The 18,177-nt window shown below is 42.6% G+C and overlaps 1 protein-coding gene and 1 long non-coding RNA gene across 6 annotated transcripts in view; one reads left to right on the top strand and one right to left on the bottom strand.

Annotated features, from left to right (window-relative positions):
- The window catches only part of LOC149227721 (uncharacterized), a 473,804-nt gene that overhangs the window by 64,432 nt on the left and 391,195 nt on the right, over positions 1-18,177 (top strand). For 3 of the 4 annotated variants that reach the window (XM_089377894.1, XM_089377896.1, XM_089377895.1), the window contains 2 exons: positions 203-262; positions 440-518. The exons of the other annotated variant lie outside the window; for it this stretch is intronic. In XM_089377894.1, the coding sequence (XP_089234020.1) occupies positions 203-262; positions 440-518 (139 nt within the window). The remainder of the gene's footprint in view (positions 1-202; positions 263-439; positions 519-18,177) is intronic. 4 annotated transcript variants of the gene reach the window in all.
- Positions 1-18,177, bottom strand: part of LOC149227722 (uncharacterized) — a 410,007-nt gene that overhangs the window by 806 nt on the left and 391,024 nt on the right. The window lies entirely within an intron of this gene.

The raw sequence follows: 18,177 nt of genomic DNA, 5'->3' as shown, positions 1-18,177 counted from the left end.
TCGAGTATCATGCACCTTCAAATGCAATAACACCAGATATAATTGTATTGACTTGTATTATTATCTTACCTTTGAGAACCTTCAAAGGTTATGATATTGCCCATACTATAGCTTTTCTTAAAATGGAAGCAATTATATTAAAGAAAAAGCGTTGTTCAGGACACAATGCCGTTAAGCTGTTTTAGTTTGCGCTGAATTGCAGATATTTAGCCGACCACAATGGCTGACAGTTAAGAGCGGCTCTCACACTTATGTCAAGAAGGTGCAGTGAAACTCCAGGCCAAACACTTTGTTAACAAACTTGTTTTGCTTGAGATTTAATCAAAACAATATTTACTTATCCAATAATACAGATAAAATGAGCTTCGCTAAGCAAGTTTTCTTAAGTTCACAACAATATTTTGTAGCTGGAATGAAAAGAAAATGATGATAATAACAGGTTATCGAAGAGCTTGGGAAAAGGGGTTGTAAGATTAAGACAAATTGCTCTGTACAAAGGATTTCAACCACCAAAGAAGGTAAATTTCTTCTTCCTTACAGGCTGTGACATTTCCTCACTCTGAAGCATAAGCTCTTAATTAAAACCATAAAAGTTGGAATGAAACAATGAGATAAGACAAGATTATTTTTATTAATGTAGAGAAAATTACCACAAATAAGTCAATGGGACGGCTAAGTACATCAGTAAAAATGCAATGTAGGAGCACCAAAACAGCACCTGAAAAAACATGACCTAACAAAAGTAGCCTATGCTGAGAATGATTCAAATTCTAAGATCTAACAAAGATAAACAAAGAGATGATGCAGTTGCATCACTTTGTATGTTCGTGTGAACCGTTCTCAACTTTCAATTTCCTGTCAGAAAATCTAATGCCCCAGCTCTCTCACAGTGTTTCTTGACCAAAGGCAATTGATAATCAGAGTATCATTGCAACACCTAAGATTACCTACCATTCTCCCCTTTATCATACAGGCACTTTTTTTTTGATAAACCCGCATACCTTCACATATTTTATAGGGTATTACATTAAACCCTTCAATCAATCCATTGCAAAAATAATATTAGAGGCTCCCTTGAAACTTGACATCAAAAAGATGGTGGTTGTTAACCTTCATGTTATAGCGGTATAAACATAAACTTCAATATGAAAACACTAGCAGCATAATCTGGGATTAGAAAACTTTTTAACAAAAGAAAGTAGGTGGGATTCATTGAGTTCAGTTCATGCAATAGTTCTTTTTCCAACCTGCCCAATATGAAGATTTCAATAAGCTAATTATTGAATGTCCTTTTAAAGCATATTTATATCACCTATCCAGTCTTCACAAAATAAATCACCATGGGATTCATTGCAACATGCAATACAAGAAAAATTGTCAATGCAATTCTGCAGTATTTTGTACTTATCAAAGTGCCATCTTATGGGAAGGTATGGCATACATTCTTGGCATGCCAAAAATCACTGACTATTGTTTTAGGAAGCATATAAAATATTAAGTTATCTTTTTTAAATTTCAAAATATAGTTAATTTATTACTTTGTTCGAAACCTAATCTTATGGGAAGGTATGGCATACATTCTTGGCATGCCAAAAATCACTGACTATTGTTTTAGGAAGCATATAAAATATTAAGTTATCTTTTTTAAATTTCAAAATATAGTTAATTTATTACTTTGTTCGAAACCTAATGGCCAATTTCTATCAGTTTTTATAATATGTGAAATTTCCTTGATTGCAATTATTGGAAATTTATCTGCTAATTGTTCTACAGTTTATTTGTTATTACAACAAATATCGATAAACTCGCAAATGCAATCTTCATCAAAACTAAAATACATTGCGGAAAATAAACTAGAAGCTGAGAAAATATAAACACACACAATAAGAATTGACACAATAATTTTTGGATAATAGTCCCCAGAAAAACTCTATAGGGAAAACCGGTGCAGCAGATGAGGGTTTATTTTATTATTATGCAGCAGTAAAATTTGAGTACAATAATCTAGATGACTTATTGGAAATCCTCCAACAAATCTACTGGAAAAATAATTTGAAGAAATTTCTCCCTTCCGCAAATAATCTCAGCCTCCCTCTGACCTGCTCAAATCCCATTGAGGAAACTCGGCCTCCAGGAATTTGCACTGCCTGGCCTGGGAATTGCGCACTGCCTACTAGCTGGCTCCAGATGAGTCGTCTTACCTCCCTCTGCCACTGGAAGAAATTCACTTTGCTTCTTGGAACTCAATCTGACCTTTGACAACTCTACAAACCCTCTTTCGACAACTTGCACTGGGTTTCTGGCTGCTCGCACTAGCTATTCGGCCTCTCTGTAAAAATATTTCGGCCTCCCTACTACTGTTGACCTGTTGTTGGGAACCTCTACTGGAAAACTCCTTTGTTGCTCCCTCAATCACTAATGCTCCTCCTTATCTGGCTCGAACTCTTCTTCCTTGCTGAATCACTGCACTGGATAGCTCAATTTGCCTAAGGAACTCACTCTCCCTATTGCTCGATGTATCTATATCCATCCCATCGATCTTCTCTTATAATCTCTCGTTGGAGCACCAACGACCATGATTAAGTCGTTATCAAATGCTAAATATCATCTTAGACTCGATCCATGTGAGTTTCTAGAGCTTTCTCAATTTTCCTAAGTTAGACTTAGGCATTTTTAATTATTGATCAATTAACTTAATTGAGTGGTCTCTAGGTGTTTTCTCCCTAAACCTTTTCTGGGTTTTGGAGATCTTGTGTTCTTTAGCCTCTATGACACAAATCGAGACTAGAACACATGTTTGATGCTACCAAAAACTAACACTCCCTCTTAGAGAGGAAGGTGTTCTGCCTTCTCCACTCCACTACTATACCCATAAACCTAATGAATATCCTGAAGTCTGTAGCTGGACCACCTCACGTTGCTGATATCTGACAACTGTGATACAACTAGCTGTCACTGTCCATCAACACTGCGTTGATTCATCTGCTAACCCTTGTGAAAATTCCTATCCTCAAGGAACCCCTACTGCAGCAAAACTAAATTTACTTCTCCTACTTGATTTTAATATACATTATCAAGTTATTTTCTAAAAATACTGAAGTAAATTACTTTTGCAACCTACACCAATTTAATTTGATTACATGAAACAAGAAATTGAGCAAAGAACAAGATACATAGGACACCGTTATTTTTGGACAAAATAGTCCCCAGAAAAACCCAATGCGGGAAAATCGGTGCAGCAGCTCTGAGGGTTTTATATTATTAAGCAGTAGTTTTGAATACAATGATGGTTTCCCTCCCGGCAATCCAGTGACAGAGAAAAAAATATAATGGCGAAAAGCTAAGTGAGATTACCTCTCTTCACCCGGCAGTTTTCGGATGATCCGGCAGCAGAACTAGCTAACCTTGGCTATCTCTGCGTTGGCCCTGCATAGGCCCTATGTCAGCCTTACAGGCTCTGCGTCAACCCTGCGCTATCTCTTCTGCCTCCTGGAGCTTCTGCATCAACCTCTCCCTACTGTTCTGGCAGCTCCCCGACAATTTCCGCTTTCTGTGTGAGGGAAGCCTCACTTCTACGCTGGCCCTTCTGGCTCTGTGTCAAGACTGCATGGGCCCAGACTAGCCCAGCGTCAGTCCCTCTAGGTGCTACCCTGCCTCCACTAGTGGCTCTCCACCTCTCTGTCAAGTATTCCTGAACTATCTTTGCCCCTCTTCTGGAGAATGATCACTTAGTTCAAATTTCTCAGCTTCCTAGACCTAGAAATCAAACTTTAGATCAATTCATTCTCTCTCTGTGTTTCTAATTGAACCCCAAGCCTCCTTCTTACACTTTTCTCGTTGAGACTATAACAGCCCAGATTTAGTCTCTAATCAACAACTAAGATTAAAACTTGACTTGATCCACTTTCTAGATCATTCTCACCCATATTTTGATTAATACCCATTAGTACTTTAACTTTCCTAAGTTTAGACTTAGGAACGCCATTAAAAATATTAATTATTTTAATAAAATACAATCCGGGTGGAATTTCACCAAATGGTTTTTGGGTTCTTTAGAACTCATGTGCCTTAGCCTCTCCACCAATTTTCATGGCTAGAGCACATCCGATGCTACCAAAAACTAATAACCCTATCGTTGAACCATCATGCATTTGCACTATTGCTGACTCTGCACTACTGCCAACACTACTTGTGTTGCATCTGATCTCATGTTGTTGTTGCTGCTGCAACTGAGAACTAATATACAAATCCGCTGTGTCCCTGTATTGGATCTACAACAGTCTCTTGAGGCTCTGGCTACAACTAGTCTCTGCACTCTCTACTGAGTAATTGTCTACGTTCATCTGTCTCTACGCCCCTTTAGTAACTGACTGCAACTAGTCTCTACATTGTCTCTCAAGATCTGACTGTGCCTATTGACACTAATCTTTCTACTACTGAAAAGGGTTCTCCACTATACCCATTTGTTCTCTGAAATAAACAAACTTAGCTCTCCCAAGAGCTTTCATGAGTATATTTGCAACCTGTTGTTTTGTGGGAACATGTTGTAGCTAGACTGCTCCATGTTGTACACAATCTCTGATGAAGTGGTGTCAGGTGTCTATGTGTTTTGACCTATCATGAAACACTGGATTTTTGGAGAGCCTGATGCAATTCTGATTATCACAGTAGATATTGGTCGCATCCAACTTCTATCTGAACAAGCTTACTAGTAGCTTCCAAAGCCATATAGCTTCGCATGTGGCCGTACTAGCTACCATGTACTCTGCTTCTGTAAAGCTCAATGCCACAGACTTATGTTTCCTGTTGCACAAAGATACAAGTCCCAATCCAACACTAAAGCAACAACTGATGTGCTCTTACAATCCACTAAACTACCTACCCAATCTGCATCTGTGAATCCACATAGTCTGACACCATCACCTCGACTATAACTCAATCGATACTCAACTATGTCATGAAAATACCTCAGAATGTGCCTCGTTGTTGTCCAATGCACTCAATTCAGTCCCACCATAAATTGACTAAGAGCGTTGACTGCAAAGTAGATATCTAGCCTAGTGTTGACCAGATATATGAGGGAACGGATACGTTGTCTATACAAGGTTGGATCAACGTCCTCATGCTTGGATGCATCTATCTTCCTCCAATTCGCAATCATAGGCATAGACATAGGCCTACAGTCCTACATCCTGAACTTCTTCAAAATCTTTGTAGCATATCTCCCTTGACCAAGGAAGATCTCCCCATCCTTTCCATACTTCCAAGCCTAGGAAATAATGCATCAGCGCCAATTCCTTCATGTCAAACTCTGCTACCAGGTTTCTCTTGCAGTCCTCTATGAGCCCTGATGACCCAGTCAAGAAGAGGTCATCCACATACAACATTAGGATGAGTGGCTCACCCTCTACCATTAAATAGTATAGGATGGAATCTGCATCACTTTGACAAATCTCATCCGCTGCAAATTATTGTTAACCTGACCATACCATGCCTTGGGACCCTGCTTGAGCCCATATAGAGCTTTCTTCAGTCTGCACATATGTGTCTCGAAGCCCTCTAGATGTTTGATATATACCTCCTCCTCTATCACCCTGTTCAAGAAAGTTGTCTTGATGTCCATCTGGTTAATCTGCGATCCCATCTGTGTTGCTACAAATATAATCGACCAGATAGAAGTATGTATGGAAACTGGGGTGAAGGTCTCCTCATAATCTATGCCTTCCTTCTGTGCATACCCCTTTGCCATGAACCTAGCTTTATACTTCTCCACGCTACAATCTGCATCATAATTGATCTTATAGATCCACCGAGAGCCCACAGTTGACCTGTCCACAGGCCTCGGCACTACCTCCCAAACATTGTTTGTCATGATACTCTTCCACCATGGCATCTATCCACACCTGATGTTGTGCAGCCTCCTGATAGCTCGAAGGTTCAACAACCTGTTCTACCAAAGCTTGGTACCTATTTGGTTGTCTGTGTTCTCTCTTGTTCGTCCAATGAGCTCCTACGAACTCCTCTACATCCCTCAATTTCTGACGAACTTCCCTGCCGGTTCGACCGCTAGTGGTGGGTGGCTCAACCAGCTCTTCATCCTACCTCTGCTACTTTGACTGCTGCGAACCCATTGGATCTCCTACATCTGAGGTCGTGTTGGTACTAGTAACCGTACTAGATCCCTGTGGCTAACCCCACTGTTGGACTAATGGAGCTTCTGCTAGCCCATTATAATCACCTACTGATAACTTGCGAGATTTCTTGAAGGCTCTGTCCTCCATGAAATTTACATCCCGTCTCACAATAATCTTCTTGTTGCTATGAATGTAAATCCTATGTGCCTTTGAGGTTTCGCTATACCAAACGAAGAACCCCTTTTCTCCAACCTGATCCAACTTAGTGTGCTTCTCATCTAGCACATGGCAATAAGCTATGCTTCCAAAGATCCTTAAGTGACTGACTTCTGGCTTTTTCCCTGAGAATACTTCTTCTAGTGTTATCTTCCCTAATGCCCTGTGAGGAACCCTGTTTTGTACATACATGGTCGTGTTACATGCCTGTAATATTCCTAATTAGCCATGGCTAATTGGAATATTCGATTTTGCTTACTTTTGCCTTCTATAGTTATTTATGAAAAAAGTGAGGGAAAGGGGACATGACTCACTTTTAGAATAAAAGTAACTTCCTAGTATCACAACGTTGTGACTCAAAGGGGAGCCAAGGGGGCCAAAGGGGGACGCAGAGATGGAGCCCATGTAAACACTTGGACGGACTGCGCAGAAGGGAAGAAACACGTGACAAGAGAGGAATTACGCTGGAGAAGGTGGGCCTTGGGATTGAGAGTGGCAAAGGCTATAAAGGAGAGAGGAGCTTCCTCATTTTGGCATTCAATTATGTGCATTTGAGCTAGTCACTTCAACTTAGAGCACGCTAGTTGTTTAGCTAGTCTGCAACACTGTTTAGTGCATTGAGTGTCTCCATTCGGAGATCTCACCCTTAGCCCCGGGGGACTTCAAGTCCTGCACAGGCAAGGTATTTCCATCAGTGTTTTTGTAGTCGTTTCATCAGCATTTTTAGCAGGAGGATTGAGCATCTTGGAGGACTGCGCAGCACTGAGAGGGATGACGCAGTTCTTTCTGGCAGGAGTTCTGGATTGAGGGCTTGCAGTAGGATTTCTGCTGGGAGATTAAGCAGGGGATCAACCCTTGCATATTGGAGGGTTTTGGCAGAGGTTTCAGGTAGATTATGGGAGAGTTTCATTCAATGGTAGCGTTGAGCATTGAGGCACTGCTCAAAACCCCAAGGGGGTGATTTTCAGGGGTCGGCTATTCCAGAAAAGCTTCCTGGGTTTTTCTGGGTTTCTTGGGTAGACTCTGATTCTAGAGTTTCAGCCTTTTCTGAGGAGGGAAACACCCCCAAATCCTCATTTGATTCCCAGTAGCAGCAGCAGCATGACAGTTCTCCAGCCGTTGGGACACAGATCAGAGAGAGGCCATTCCTTTGCTATTCTGAGTGTATTTCTTCACTTGCCTTATGCAAGTCGAGGTGCCACCTTTCTGATCACCTCCTGTACTCATTCTATTGCTCAGTATAATAAAATGGCTTAGCATTTCTCTCTACATTTCTTGAGCATCTGCTTATATTTCACGTTTATATTATTATATATTGCACCACTGTTATTTTATCATTTTGAACTTCTCGGTTATTATTTCATCTGTACGTATTTGGTTGGAGTTACTAGGGTTTTGGAGAATATCCCAGAAATGGGATATTACAGTGGTATCAGAGCATAGATCTGGCTCTGCTTGTGGAGCTAGCAATCTATGACACCGGGGGAAAAGCCCTATATTTTTTACAGAGGTAGGAGATACCGAGACACTGGGCATAGGTTGGAGAACACCTACGGAGGGGGAGATTGTGTTCCGGTGGTGGACGCAGAACAGGAGGAGCCTATGGTGGACGCAGAAAAGAAGGAGCCTGTGGTGGACACAGAGCAAGAGGATCCGATGGCAGATGAGGACGAGAAGAGATTTGCGGATATGCTCCTCAAATCGGTGCAGGGTCTGTCAAGGCAGATTGAGGTGATGGGGCAGAGATTCACGGCAGTAGAGGCTAGACAACGTGAGAGCCCACGGGTTTTCCAGGTTGGTGAGGGATCGGGTGCATCCCACCATTTGCTAGAGCAGCGTGATACTACTTAGCAGGTGGCCTCACATGCCCCTACACGCTCTACCATGCCCACTTTCTTAGGAGCAGACATGGGGGCCGGAGCCTAATAGGAGGTAGAGCCCGATCATATGGGCGATTATTTTGCAGAGTACCAGGCCTATGGGCAAGAGTTCAGGGAGGCTCTCTCATTCAGGGATTTTGTTCAGCTCCAGCGGGATAGTAGACCCCACGACCATCACAGAGGGTACCGGCATTACCATGATGGTGACACCCACCGTGCAGTAAGTAGATTCCACTTGCCTGTGTTTGATGGTTCATCAAACAGTTCGAAAAAGTCTTGGGTGGAGAAGCTGGACATTTATTTCCAGCTTAACCAGATGTCGGAGACAGAGGCCATCAAGGTGGCAACATTGCATTTGGATGGTGAGGCTCAGGATTGGTGGTTTCATGGGATGGTTACACTTGGACACTCCACAGTGACGACATATGCCGACTTCACCAGGAGATTGATAGAGCGATTTGATCAGAGCGATCCAGAGCAGCATTTTGTTAAGCTGACGAGGCTCAAACAGACAGGGAGCCCAGAGACCTACATTACAGATTTCTTGAGGGTCTCAGTGTTGGTGCCAGATCTATCCACGACACAGAGGATCTATATGTATGTTGAGGGGTTAGCAGAGCCACTTCGGGGTTTAGTCCGATCCACTAGACCAGCCACACTCCAAGACGCTATTAGCAGGACCCGGGACTTACAGGATGTCTTACCCAGGACCCGGACACCTTACTCCCAAAGACAGACTTTCCAGTCTAAGGGAAAGGATGTGAGGATTCCACCTCCAAAGGGGAATCTAGGACGAGCACAGATTGACGATGATGCCAGGAAGGAGTTGAAGAAGAAGCAGTTGTGCTTCACCTGTCAGGAGCCGTGGGCACCAGAACATAGATGTGCTGCTAGAAAAGCACATTTTATTGAGGTCTTCTCTGAGAGCAGTGGGGAAGAGGATGATGAGGATGATGTGGAGGCAGGAGATAGTCATGCCATGCAGGGACCTTTGCCACCTCCACCGCCAGCAGCAAGTGGTGCATCTTTTGCACCTACCGGAGGGGCCCTTGCAGCATTGCGAGGAGTTCCCAAGTATCTGACGCTACGCGTACGGGGGACAGTACATGGCTAGCGAGTATCAGTTTTGGTTGACAATGGGGCAACCCACAACTTCATCGATGCACAGATGGTTGAGCGGAGAGGTATACAGACAGAGAGCTTCGATGGGTTTTCAGTCTTGGTCCCAGGAGATTAGACCATGATGTGTGCTCGTTATGTTCCAGAGCTGTCAGTGACGATGGGCACCTACACACTGACTGACCACTTTTTTGTGGTCGATATTCCAAACACCAATGTGATACTGGGTTTTCAGTGGCATATCACTCTAGGGAAGGTCACGACAGATTGGAAGACCCTAGAGATGGAGTGGGATGATGAGAAGACAGGAAGGCAAGAGAAGATACGGGGACAGCACACATATCCGCCTCAGATTGTTTCGGCTCATCGGATGGAGGCAGTCTTCTAGAAGGGAAACATAGAGTGGGCAGTGGAGCTGCGTGCATCAGAGGTAGGGACTACAGGGCAGACGGTACATCCAGAGATACAGTCCATCCTTGACTGGTATTCCATAGTGTTTGGGGAGATTCCGCTAGGACAGCCACTGGACCAGGGGTTTGAGCACACCATTGAGCTTGAGCAGGGCATACAGGCAGTGATTACCACCCCCTATAGGCACCCCAAGGCCTATTGGGATGAGATTGAGTGGGCTACCTAGGAGTTGCTGGCTCTTGGGCACATTCGGCCTAGCACGAGTCCTTTCGCTTCTTCCGTGGTGTTGGTGAAGAAGGACGGCACATTGAGAATGTCCATTGACTACAGGGCCCTGAACAAGAAGATACTGAAGAACAAGTACCCCATACCCAGGATTGATGAGTTGATGGATGAGTTGAGAGGAACACGGTTCTTCTCAAAGATTGATTTGAGATTTGGGTACCATCAGATTCCCGTGCGGGAGCAGGACATTCCCAAGACCGCCTTCAGGGTCACTATGGGCACTTTGAGTTCTTGGTGATGCCCTTTGGGCTAACCAACGCCCCCGCCACATTTCAGTCCTGCATGAATCACATCTTCCACAATCACTTGAGGAAGTTTGTGTTGGTATTTTTTGATGACATTCTCATTTACAACAGGACATGGGAGGAGCATCTCCAGCACAGTGAGACAATGTTGTGTATCTTGCAGGAGCAGCAGTTCTATGCCAAACTCTCCAAGTGTGAGTTTGGGTTGACGGAGATGTTGTATTTGGGGCACATCATAGGGGTGGATGGAGTGAGAGTCCACAACGAGAAGATCAGGGCCATTAGAGAGTGGCCGGAGCTGAGGAACGTGACAGAACTCTGGGGATTCATTGGCATTTGTACTTACTACCGGAAGTTCGTCAAGAGTTTCTCACAGCTTGCTGCACCCCTAACAGATTTGACGAGGAAGGGGGCTTTCAGTTGGTCGGATACAGCGCAGCAAGCCTTTGACAGGCTCAAGGAGGTTATGAGCAGCTGCCCAATCCTTGCATTGCCAGATTTCACGCAGCCATTTGTTTTGGAGTGTGACACGTCGGGAGAGGGGATCAGCGTAGTATTGATGCAGGGAGGTCACCCTATAGCCTATGAGAGCCAGAAGCTCCTTCCGCACGAGAGGTTGTATTCTATATACGACAAGGAGATGTTGGCCATCATGCATGCATTGGACAAGTTCCGGCAGTATTTAGTGGGTAACAGGTTTAGGGTGAGGACTAATCACAACAACCTCAGATTCTTTTTGGAGCAGAAGTAGCTACAAGAGAGGCAGCAGAAGTGGATCAGAAAGATCCAAGCATATGAATTTGACATTCAGTATATCAAGGGTAAGAACAATGTGGTAGCAGATGCTCTTTCACGTAGACCAGCCACGTTGTCTCTTATGAGCTTGGACACAGACTGGAGGGCTCGACTCTTAGTAGAGTACTCCAAGGACAGGTTTGCATGTGAGGTTTTGGATGGGTAGGTTGCGGATGACAGGTATAGGGTGGTCGATGAGATCATCTACTACAGGAATTGGATATTCTCGACTGAGGGATCGCAGCTCAAGAAGAGATACTCCAGGCATCACATGATTCACCATTGGCCGGCCATCAGGGGTTTACCAAAACCTACAGGGCCATCAGAGAGAGGTTCTCATGGAAGGGCCTCAAGGAGGACGTACTCCAACATATCCGGGAGTGCGACGTTTGCCAAAGGAACAAGGGGGAGATGAGCCATCCAGCAGGTTTATTGCAACCTCTTCCCATTCCGGAGGGGAAATGGGAGAGTATTTCGATGGACTTCATCATAGGGTTGCCCATGGTACAGGGCAAGGATTCTATTTTTGTCGTCATTGACCGACTGATGAAGTACACACATTTCTTTGCCATATCCGCACACTACACAGCAACACAGGTGGCCGAGTTGTTCTTCAGAGAGGTCTTCAGGCTACATGGTCTTCCTAAGACCATCGTCACTGACAGGGACAGCCGTTTCATGGGTGGTTTTTGGCAGGAGCTTTTTCGACTAGTGGGGACGGAGTTGACACCGAGCACCAGTTATCACCCACAGATAGACGAACAGACAGAGACAGTTAACAAGTGGCTAGAGGGCTACTTGCATAACTATGTCAGTGGGCAGCAGAGAGCATGGCTGAAGTGGCTGCATCTAGGGGAGTACTGCTACAACACTACACATCACATGTCCATTAGTATGTCACCATTCTATGCTTTGTATGCGTATCATCCTTTATCTTTTGTTGACATGATGTTTGGTGATAGCAAGGCTCTAAGAGCCGAGATTTGGATCCAAGAGAGTCAGGATATCCTCCGAGCTCTCAAGGATAACATGGCTATAGCGTAGAACCAGCAGAAGCTGTATGCTGACAGGGGTCAGGTGGAGAGACAGTTTGAGGTAGGGGACATGGTCTACCTACGATTACAGCCATACAGACAGTCGTCACTGAAGCAGAAGGGGGCTGAGAAGCTCAAGCCCCGCTTTTATGGGCCATACAGGGTGATACACAGGATTGGATAGGTTGCATATGAGTTGGAGCTGCCCCTAGGCAGTAAGATTCATAACGTTTTTCATGTATCATACCTGAAGAAGGCATTGGGGCAGGAGGTGACAGTGACAGATGAGCTACCACCCATGGATGATTAGGGGCATTTGGTGTTGCAGCTAGAGGCTATTATTGATACCAAGGAGAGGCAGCTGCGGAGTAGGACGGTCAGGGAATTCTTGGTGAGGTGGAAGGATTTGCCAGATGAGGATGCCACTTGGGAGAGTGAGAAAATCTTGCAGCATCCATCACTTCAGTTGCTTGAGTACAAGCAACATTTTTTCGGGGGAGACTGTAATATTCCTAATTAGCCATGGCTAATTGGAATATTCGATTTTGCTTATTTTTTCCTTCTATAGTTATTTATGAATAAAAAGGTGAGGGAAAGGGGACATGACTCACTTTTAGAATAAAAGTCACTTCCTAATAGCACAACGTTGTGACTTAAAGGGGAGCCAAGGAGGCCAAAGGAGGACGCAGAGATGGAGCCCACGCAGACACTTGGAGGGACTACGCAGAAGGAAAGAAACACGTGGCAAGAGAGGAATTACGCTGGAGAAGGTGGGCCTTAGGATTGAGAGTGGCAAAGGCTATAAAGGAGAGAGGAGCTTCCTCATTTTGGCATTCGATTATGTGCATTTGAGCTAGTCACTTCGACTTAGATCACACTGGCTGTTTAGCTAGTTTGCAGCACTGTTTAGTGCATTGAGTGTCTCCGTTCGGAGATCTCGCCCTTAGCCCCGGGGGACTTCGAGTGCCTGCTCGAGCAAGGTATTTCCATCAGTATTTTTGCAATAGTTTCATCAGCATTTTTGAAATAGTTTCATTAGCATTTTCGGCGGGAGGATTGAGCATCTTGGAGGACTACGCAGCACTGAGAGGGATGACGCAGTTCTTTCTGGCAGGAGTTCTGGATTGAGGGTTTGCAGTAGGATTTGTGCTAGGAGATTGAGCAAGGGATCAACCCTTTCATATTGGAGGGTTTTGGCAAAGGTTTCAGGCAAATTACTGGAGAGTTTCATTCAGTGGCAGCGCAGAGCATTGAGGGACTGCGCAGAACCCCAAGGGGTGATTTTCGGGGGTTGGCCATTTCAGAAAATCTTCCTGGGTTTTTCTGGGTTTCTTGAGTAGAGTCCGATTCCAGAGTTTTAGCCTTTTTTGAGGAGGTGAACAACCCCAAATCCTCATTTGATTCCCAGCAGCAGCAGCACGACAGTTCTCCAGCAGCTGGGACGCAGATCAGAGAGAGGTCATTCCTTTGCTATTTTGAGTGTATTTCTTCACTTGCCTTGTGCAAGTCGAGGTGCCATCTTTCTGATCACCTCCTGTACTCATTCTATTGCTCAGTATAATAAAATGGCTTAGCATTTCTCTCTGCATTTCTTGTGTATCTGCTTATATTTCACGTTTATATTATTATATATTGCACCACTGTTATTTTATCATTTTGAGCTTCCCGGTTATTATTTCATTTGTACGTATTTGGTTGGAGTTACTAGGGTTTTGGAGAATATCCCTGAAACGGGATATTACAATGCCTTTGCCCATAGAAACTTGGGAAAATCTTAGTCATATAACATTTCCTTTGTAGCCCCAACTATGACTTGTTTTTCTGCTCCGCTACCCCATTCTATTGTGGATTGTATGGAGTTGTCCACTCCCTCCTGATGCCTTCCTTCACACAAAAACTCATGAAGTCACTATTTGTGTACTCTCCTTCGTTATCTGAGCAAAGCACTTTGATCTTCTTCATTTTCGCATTCTCTACTAGAGCCTTGAACTCCCTGAAGCGACTGAAGGCCTCATCCTTGGTCTTCAAGAAATAGATCCAGGTTTTCCTAGAATAGTCATCGATGAAGGTGATAAAGTACTCGTACCCTCAAAGAGATCTAGTGGACATAGGATCGCAAATATTTGAGTGTATAAGTTGTAGTACACCATCTGATTGATTGTCACTTCTTGGAAATGTTGCCTTAGCATATTTCCCAAGCACGCACCCTCTGCACACATCGTCAGGTTCCGTGCTCAATTTTGGAACACCTGTTATTGTCTCCCTGAGCATCCTAAGTGCTCCATGGTGTAAATGTCCCATTCTCCTGTGCCATAGTTCATTCAGATCTCTTCCACTACTCCTGCAATCAATGTTGTTGCTGCTAACTAGTGCTATTGGAGAATTGAGTTGCAACTTAGATAACCTATTGCTTTGAACTCCAATCTACTTCACCTCTTCCAGATTTGGTGTTTGATGAACATCTTCTTCCCTACAAAGGGGACATCATATCCTATGTCCTGCAGTTTGGATACTGAAATGAGGTTCATACCTAAGCCGAGCATATGCAACACATTTGTAACACTGGTGCTTTCTCCTGACTCCCTCTGAATCTCGATGGTACCTACTCCAACTGGTGTACATTTACTCTTGTTTCCCATCTAAATCTGGAAGTCCATCTTCTTCTCCTTATAGTTGGAGAAGTATTCTCTAATTCCTGTCATATGAGATGACGCTCCACTGTCTATATACCAGACTCCCTATGAAGTTGAGCTAGAGAGGCAAGCTATCTAGGCAAATTCATCCTCCAATTTGGAAGAGAAATCTGTAGCTTCCTGAATGTCAAATCTTTCTACAGCCATACTGGAGAAATCTGAGAAATCTACTGAAGACATCCTGAGTATAATTTCGTGTACCTTTCTCTTCCACCCAATGTTGATCTGCTAGTGCAAAACCTGCTGCAAACCTATTGCGCCCATATCTGCTCAACAAAATAACTGATCTGCTCACTAGAACCCTTTATCTAGCAAAACCATTGCCTGCAAATTCTTCTTCTAAGGATGATTGAATTTTCCTCCAACCCAGATTTGGAAATCGAACCCTTTGCCCCTGCAATTTGCACTTCTTGGTGGTCTACGCAGATCTGAGAAATTTTTGGTTAGGGCTCCCTTTGAATCCGCACAAATTCTCCTTCTCGCCACTGAGCCTCTGATATGATCAAAATCGCTCTAATACCATCTGAAATTTCGTTGATTACAATTACTGTAAGTTTATCTCCTAACCGTTATGCAGTTTATTTGTTATTACGAGAAATATCGATAAACTCACAATTGCAATCTTCACCAAAAATAAAATACGCAGTTGAAAATAAACTGGAAGCTGAGAAAATGTGCACACACACAATAAGAATCAACACAATAATTTTTGAACAATAGTCCCCAGAAAAATCCTGAAAGGAAAACCAGTGCAACAAATGAGGGTTTATTTCATTATTATGCAACAGTAAAATCTGAGTACAATAATCTGATTGCCTTATTGGCAATCCTCCAACAAATCTATTGGAAAAATAATTTGGAGAATTTTTCTCCCTTCTACAAATAATCTCAACCTCCCTTTGACCTGCTCGAACCCCATTGAGGAAACTCAGCCTCCAGGAATTCGCACTACTTGGCCTGGGAACTTTGCATTGCCTATTAGTTGGCTCCAGAGGAGTCGTCTTGCCTCCCTCTTCCACTGGAATTAATTCACCTTGCCTCTTGGAACTCGATCTGACCTCTGAAAACTCTGCAAACTCTCTTCTGGAAACTCGCACTACGTTTCTGGCTTGCTTGCACTAGTTATTCGGCCTCTCTGCAAAAATATTTTGGCCTCTGTATTACTGTTGATCTGTTACTGGGAACCTCTCCACGAAAACTCTTTTGTTGCTCCATCAATCACTGATCCTCCTCATTCTCTGGCTCGAACTCTTCTTCTTTGCTGAATCATTGCACTGGATAGCTTGATCTACCGAAGGAACTCACTCTCCCTCTTACTCGACAGATCTATCTCCATCCCATTGATATTATCTTATAATCTATCATTGGAGCACCAACAACCATGATTAAGTCATTATCAACGACTAAGATCATCTTAGACTCGATCCATGTGAATCTCTAGAGCTTTCTCAATCTTTCTCAATTAATTGTTGTTAATTAATCAATTTTCCTAAGTTAGACTTAAACATTTTTAATTATTGATCAATCAACTTAATTGAGTGGTCTCTAGGTGTTTTCTCCTGAAACATTTTATGGGTTTTGGAGATCTTATGTTCTTTAGCCTCTCTGACACAAATCAGGACTAGAACATCTGTTGGATGCTACCAAAAACTAACATAATACACGTTGAATTCGAGGGTATATTTATAATGGTTTGTCAGCAATAGTCCATGATAAATCTAAATAGTTTTTTTAATTTTTTTTTAATTTTCCATCAACATAAATAAGTAGAAACTGCTCTTTTTTTAATTTAACATTGAGGCATAAACATCCTGCCATGCTAAATAATTTTCCTTCGGCTAACAAGCCATGGATGGGGGCATCTACTCTGCCAAAATCATCCAGGACTTGCACATTGCCCCACCTATTTTCACAAGCACAGGCACAGACAAGCACGAGCACAAACACAAGTGAGTCATTGAGAAACATGAACCCTGATAGGGTGATAACAACACCCCACTTTCACCTACCAGGTTAAGCAACCATTAACAAAGTATAATCTTTTATCTTTCTAGTTATATCTTTGCACAACTCATTTCTTTCATCAATTCTGTATAGAAGTTTCTCCCAAACGTTTATTCACATATGCACAAATAAATGGATCAAGCGTATGAACAAAAATAATAGGGAACAATAGCTCTCATATTTCTCTTCAATTCTAAAATCAATGATCATAGATAATGTAATTAATTGACTATGTAAAGACCGTAAATAGATGCTAAAACAGTAAGTGATTTATATCATGAACCTGTAAACGATTTCCTAAAATCTGACAAAATCAATTAACAGAACTGCTGAGGTACCTACCTGCGCCCCTGCGGTTGAAGATGCCTCCGGCTGCACTGCTACAGTTACCAAAAGACCGAATCCACCCAGCCAAACTAAGCAGAACCTGGCTGCTCAATCCAGTAAGCTTCTTAACAGAAGCCAGCTATTCCCCCGTGCTCAGAACCTTAGAACAATTGAAGCTCTTCCTGTGGATGGTTTGCGTACATGATGTTCCTCCTCCTTCCCATTTATTCCTCCTGTTTTTCCTCCTTTCCCAAATCATTGTCCCGTGGTTTTATACTGTTGTTTGGTGGTGGCTGCTCTTCCATCTGCAGCCCACTGCTCAACCTGCTGGTGACACGCTCCTCCCTTATGCATTCCTCCCTTATCCCATTTAAGGTCGTGAATGTATATGTTTATGTTTTGATATCATATGATATTTTTATTAAATATTCTTTTAATATAACCTTTATATCGTATATACCACATTATGATTTAATATATCATTTAAACATTATAAACATAATATTTAATATATCACATTGTTTTATTATATATTTTTTTTAATATAACATTATAACTTTATACTTGGAGCCCCTTTTAATTTATTTCTTATATATATTTTAAAATTTATTTTAGAAATTTATTAATATAATTTTTATCAATAATATGGAATGTATAATTTATATAGACATCTTTTAAGATTTACCCATACATTAAGCAATATTGATAAATGAGTAGAACCTCTATTCAAAGAAGTGTCATGGTATTTAGCACTTATAATTAATTTAGTATAAAATACTAGTGCGGTGTATGTGACACATGCATATGTAGCTATCATATGCATGTACCGTATGCCTGCTATTATTCTTGCGTTCTTTATATTTATAGATGGGTCATTACATACACTCCCCCTTCAGAAAACTTCGTCCCGAAGTTAGAGTTTTTATCTTATCTGATTACTTATGATAACAATTAGTACATTCTTCTTAGGATTGTAAATCGAGATTAAAATTCTTATTTAATATAAGGAGACTATAAAATTGGTGTTTTGAATA

The sequence above is a fragment of the Pinus tabuliformis genome, chromosome J (genome assembly GCF_031772625.1).
Source record: "Pinus tabuliformis cultivar Carrire ecotype Pingquan chromosome J, CPIR1, whole genome shotgun sequence".
NCBI classification, from domain to species: domain Eukaryota; kingdom Viridiplantae; phylum Streptophyta; class Pinopsida; order Pinales; family Pinaceae; genus Pinus; species Pinus tabuliformis.
Note: the sequence above shows the minus strand (reverse complement) of the source record. Positions and strands in the feature narration are given on the sequence as shown.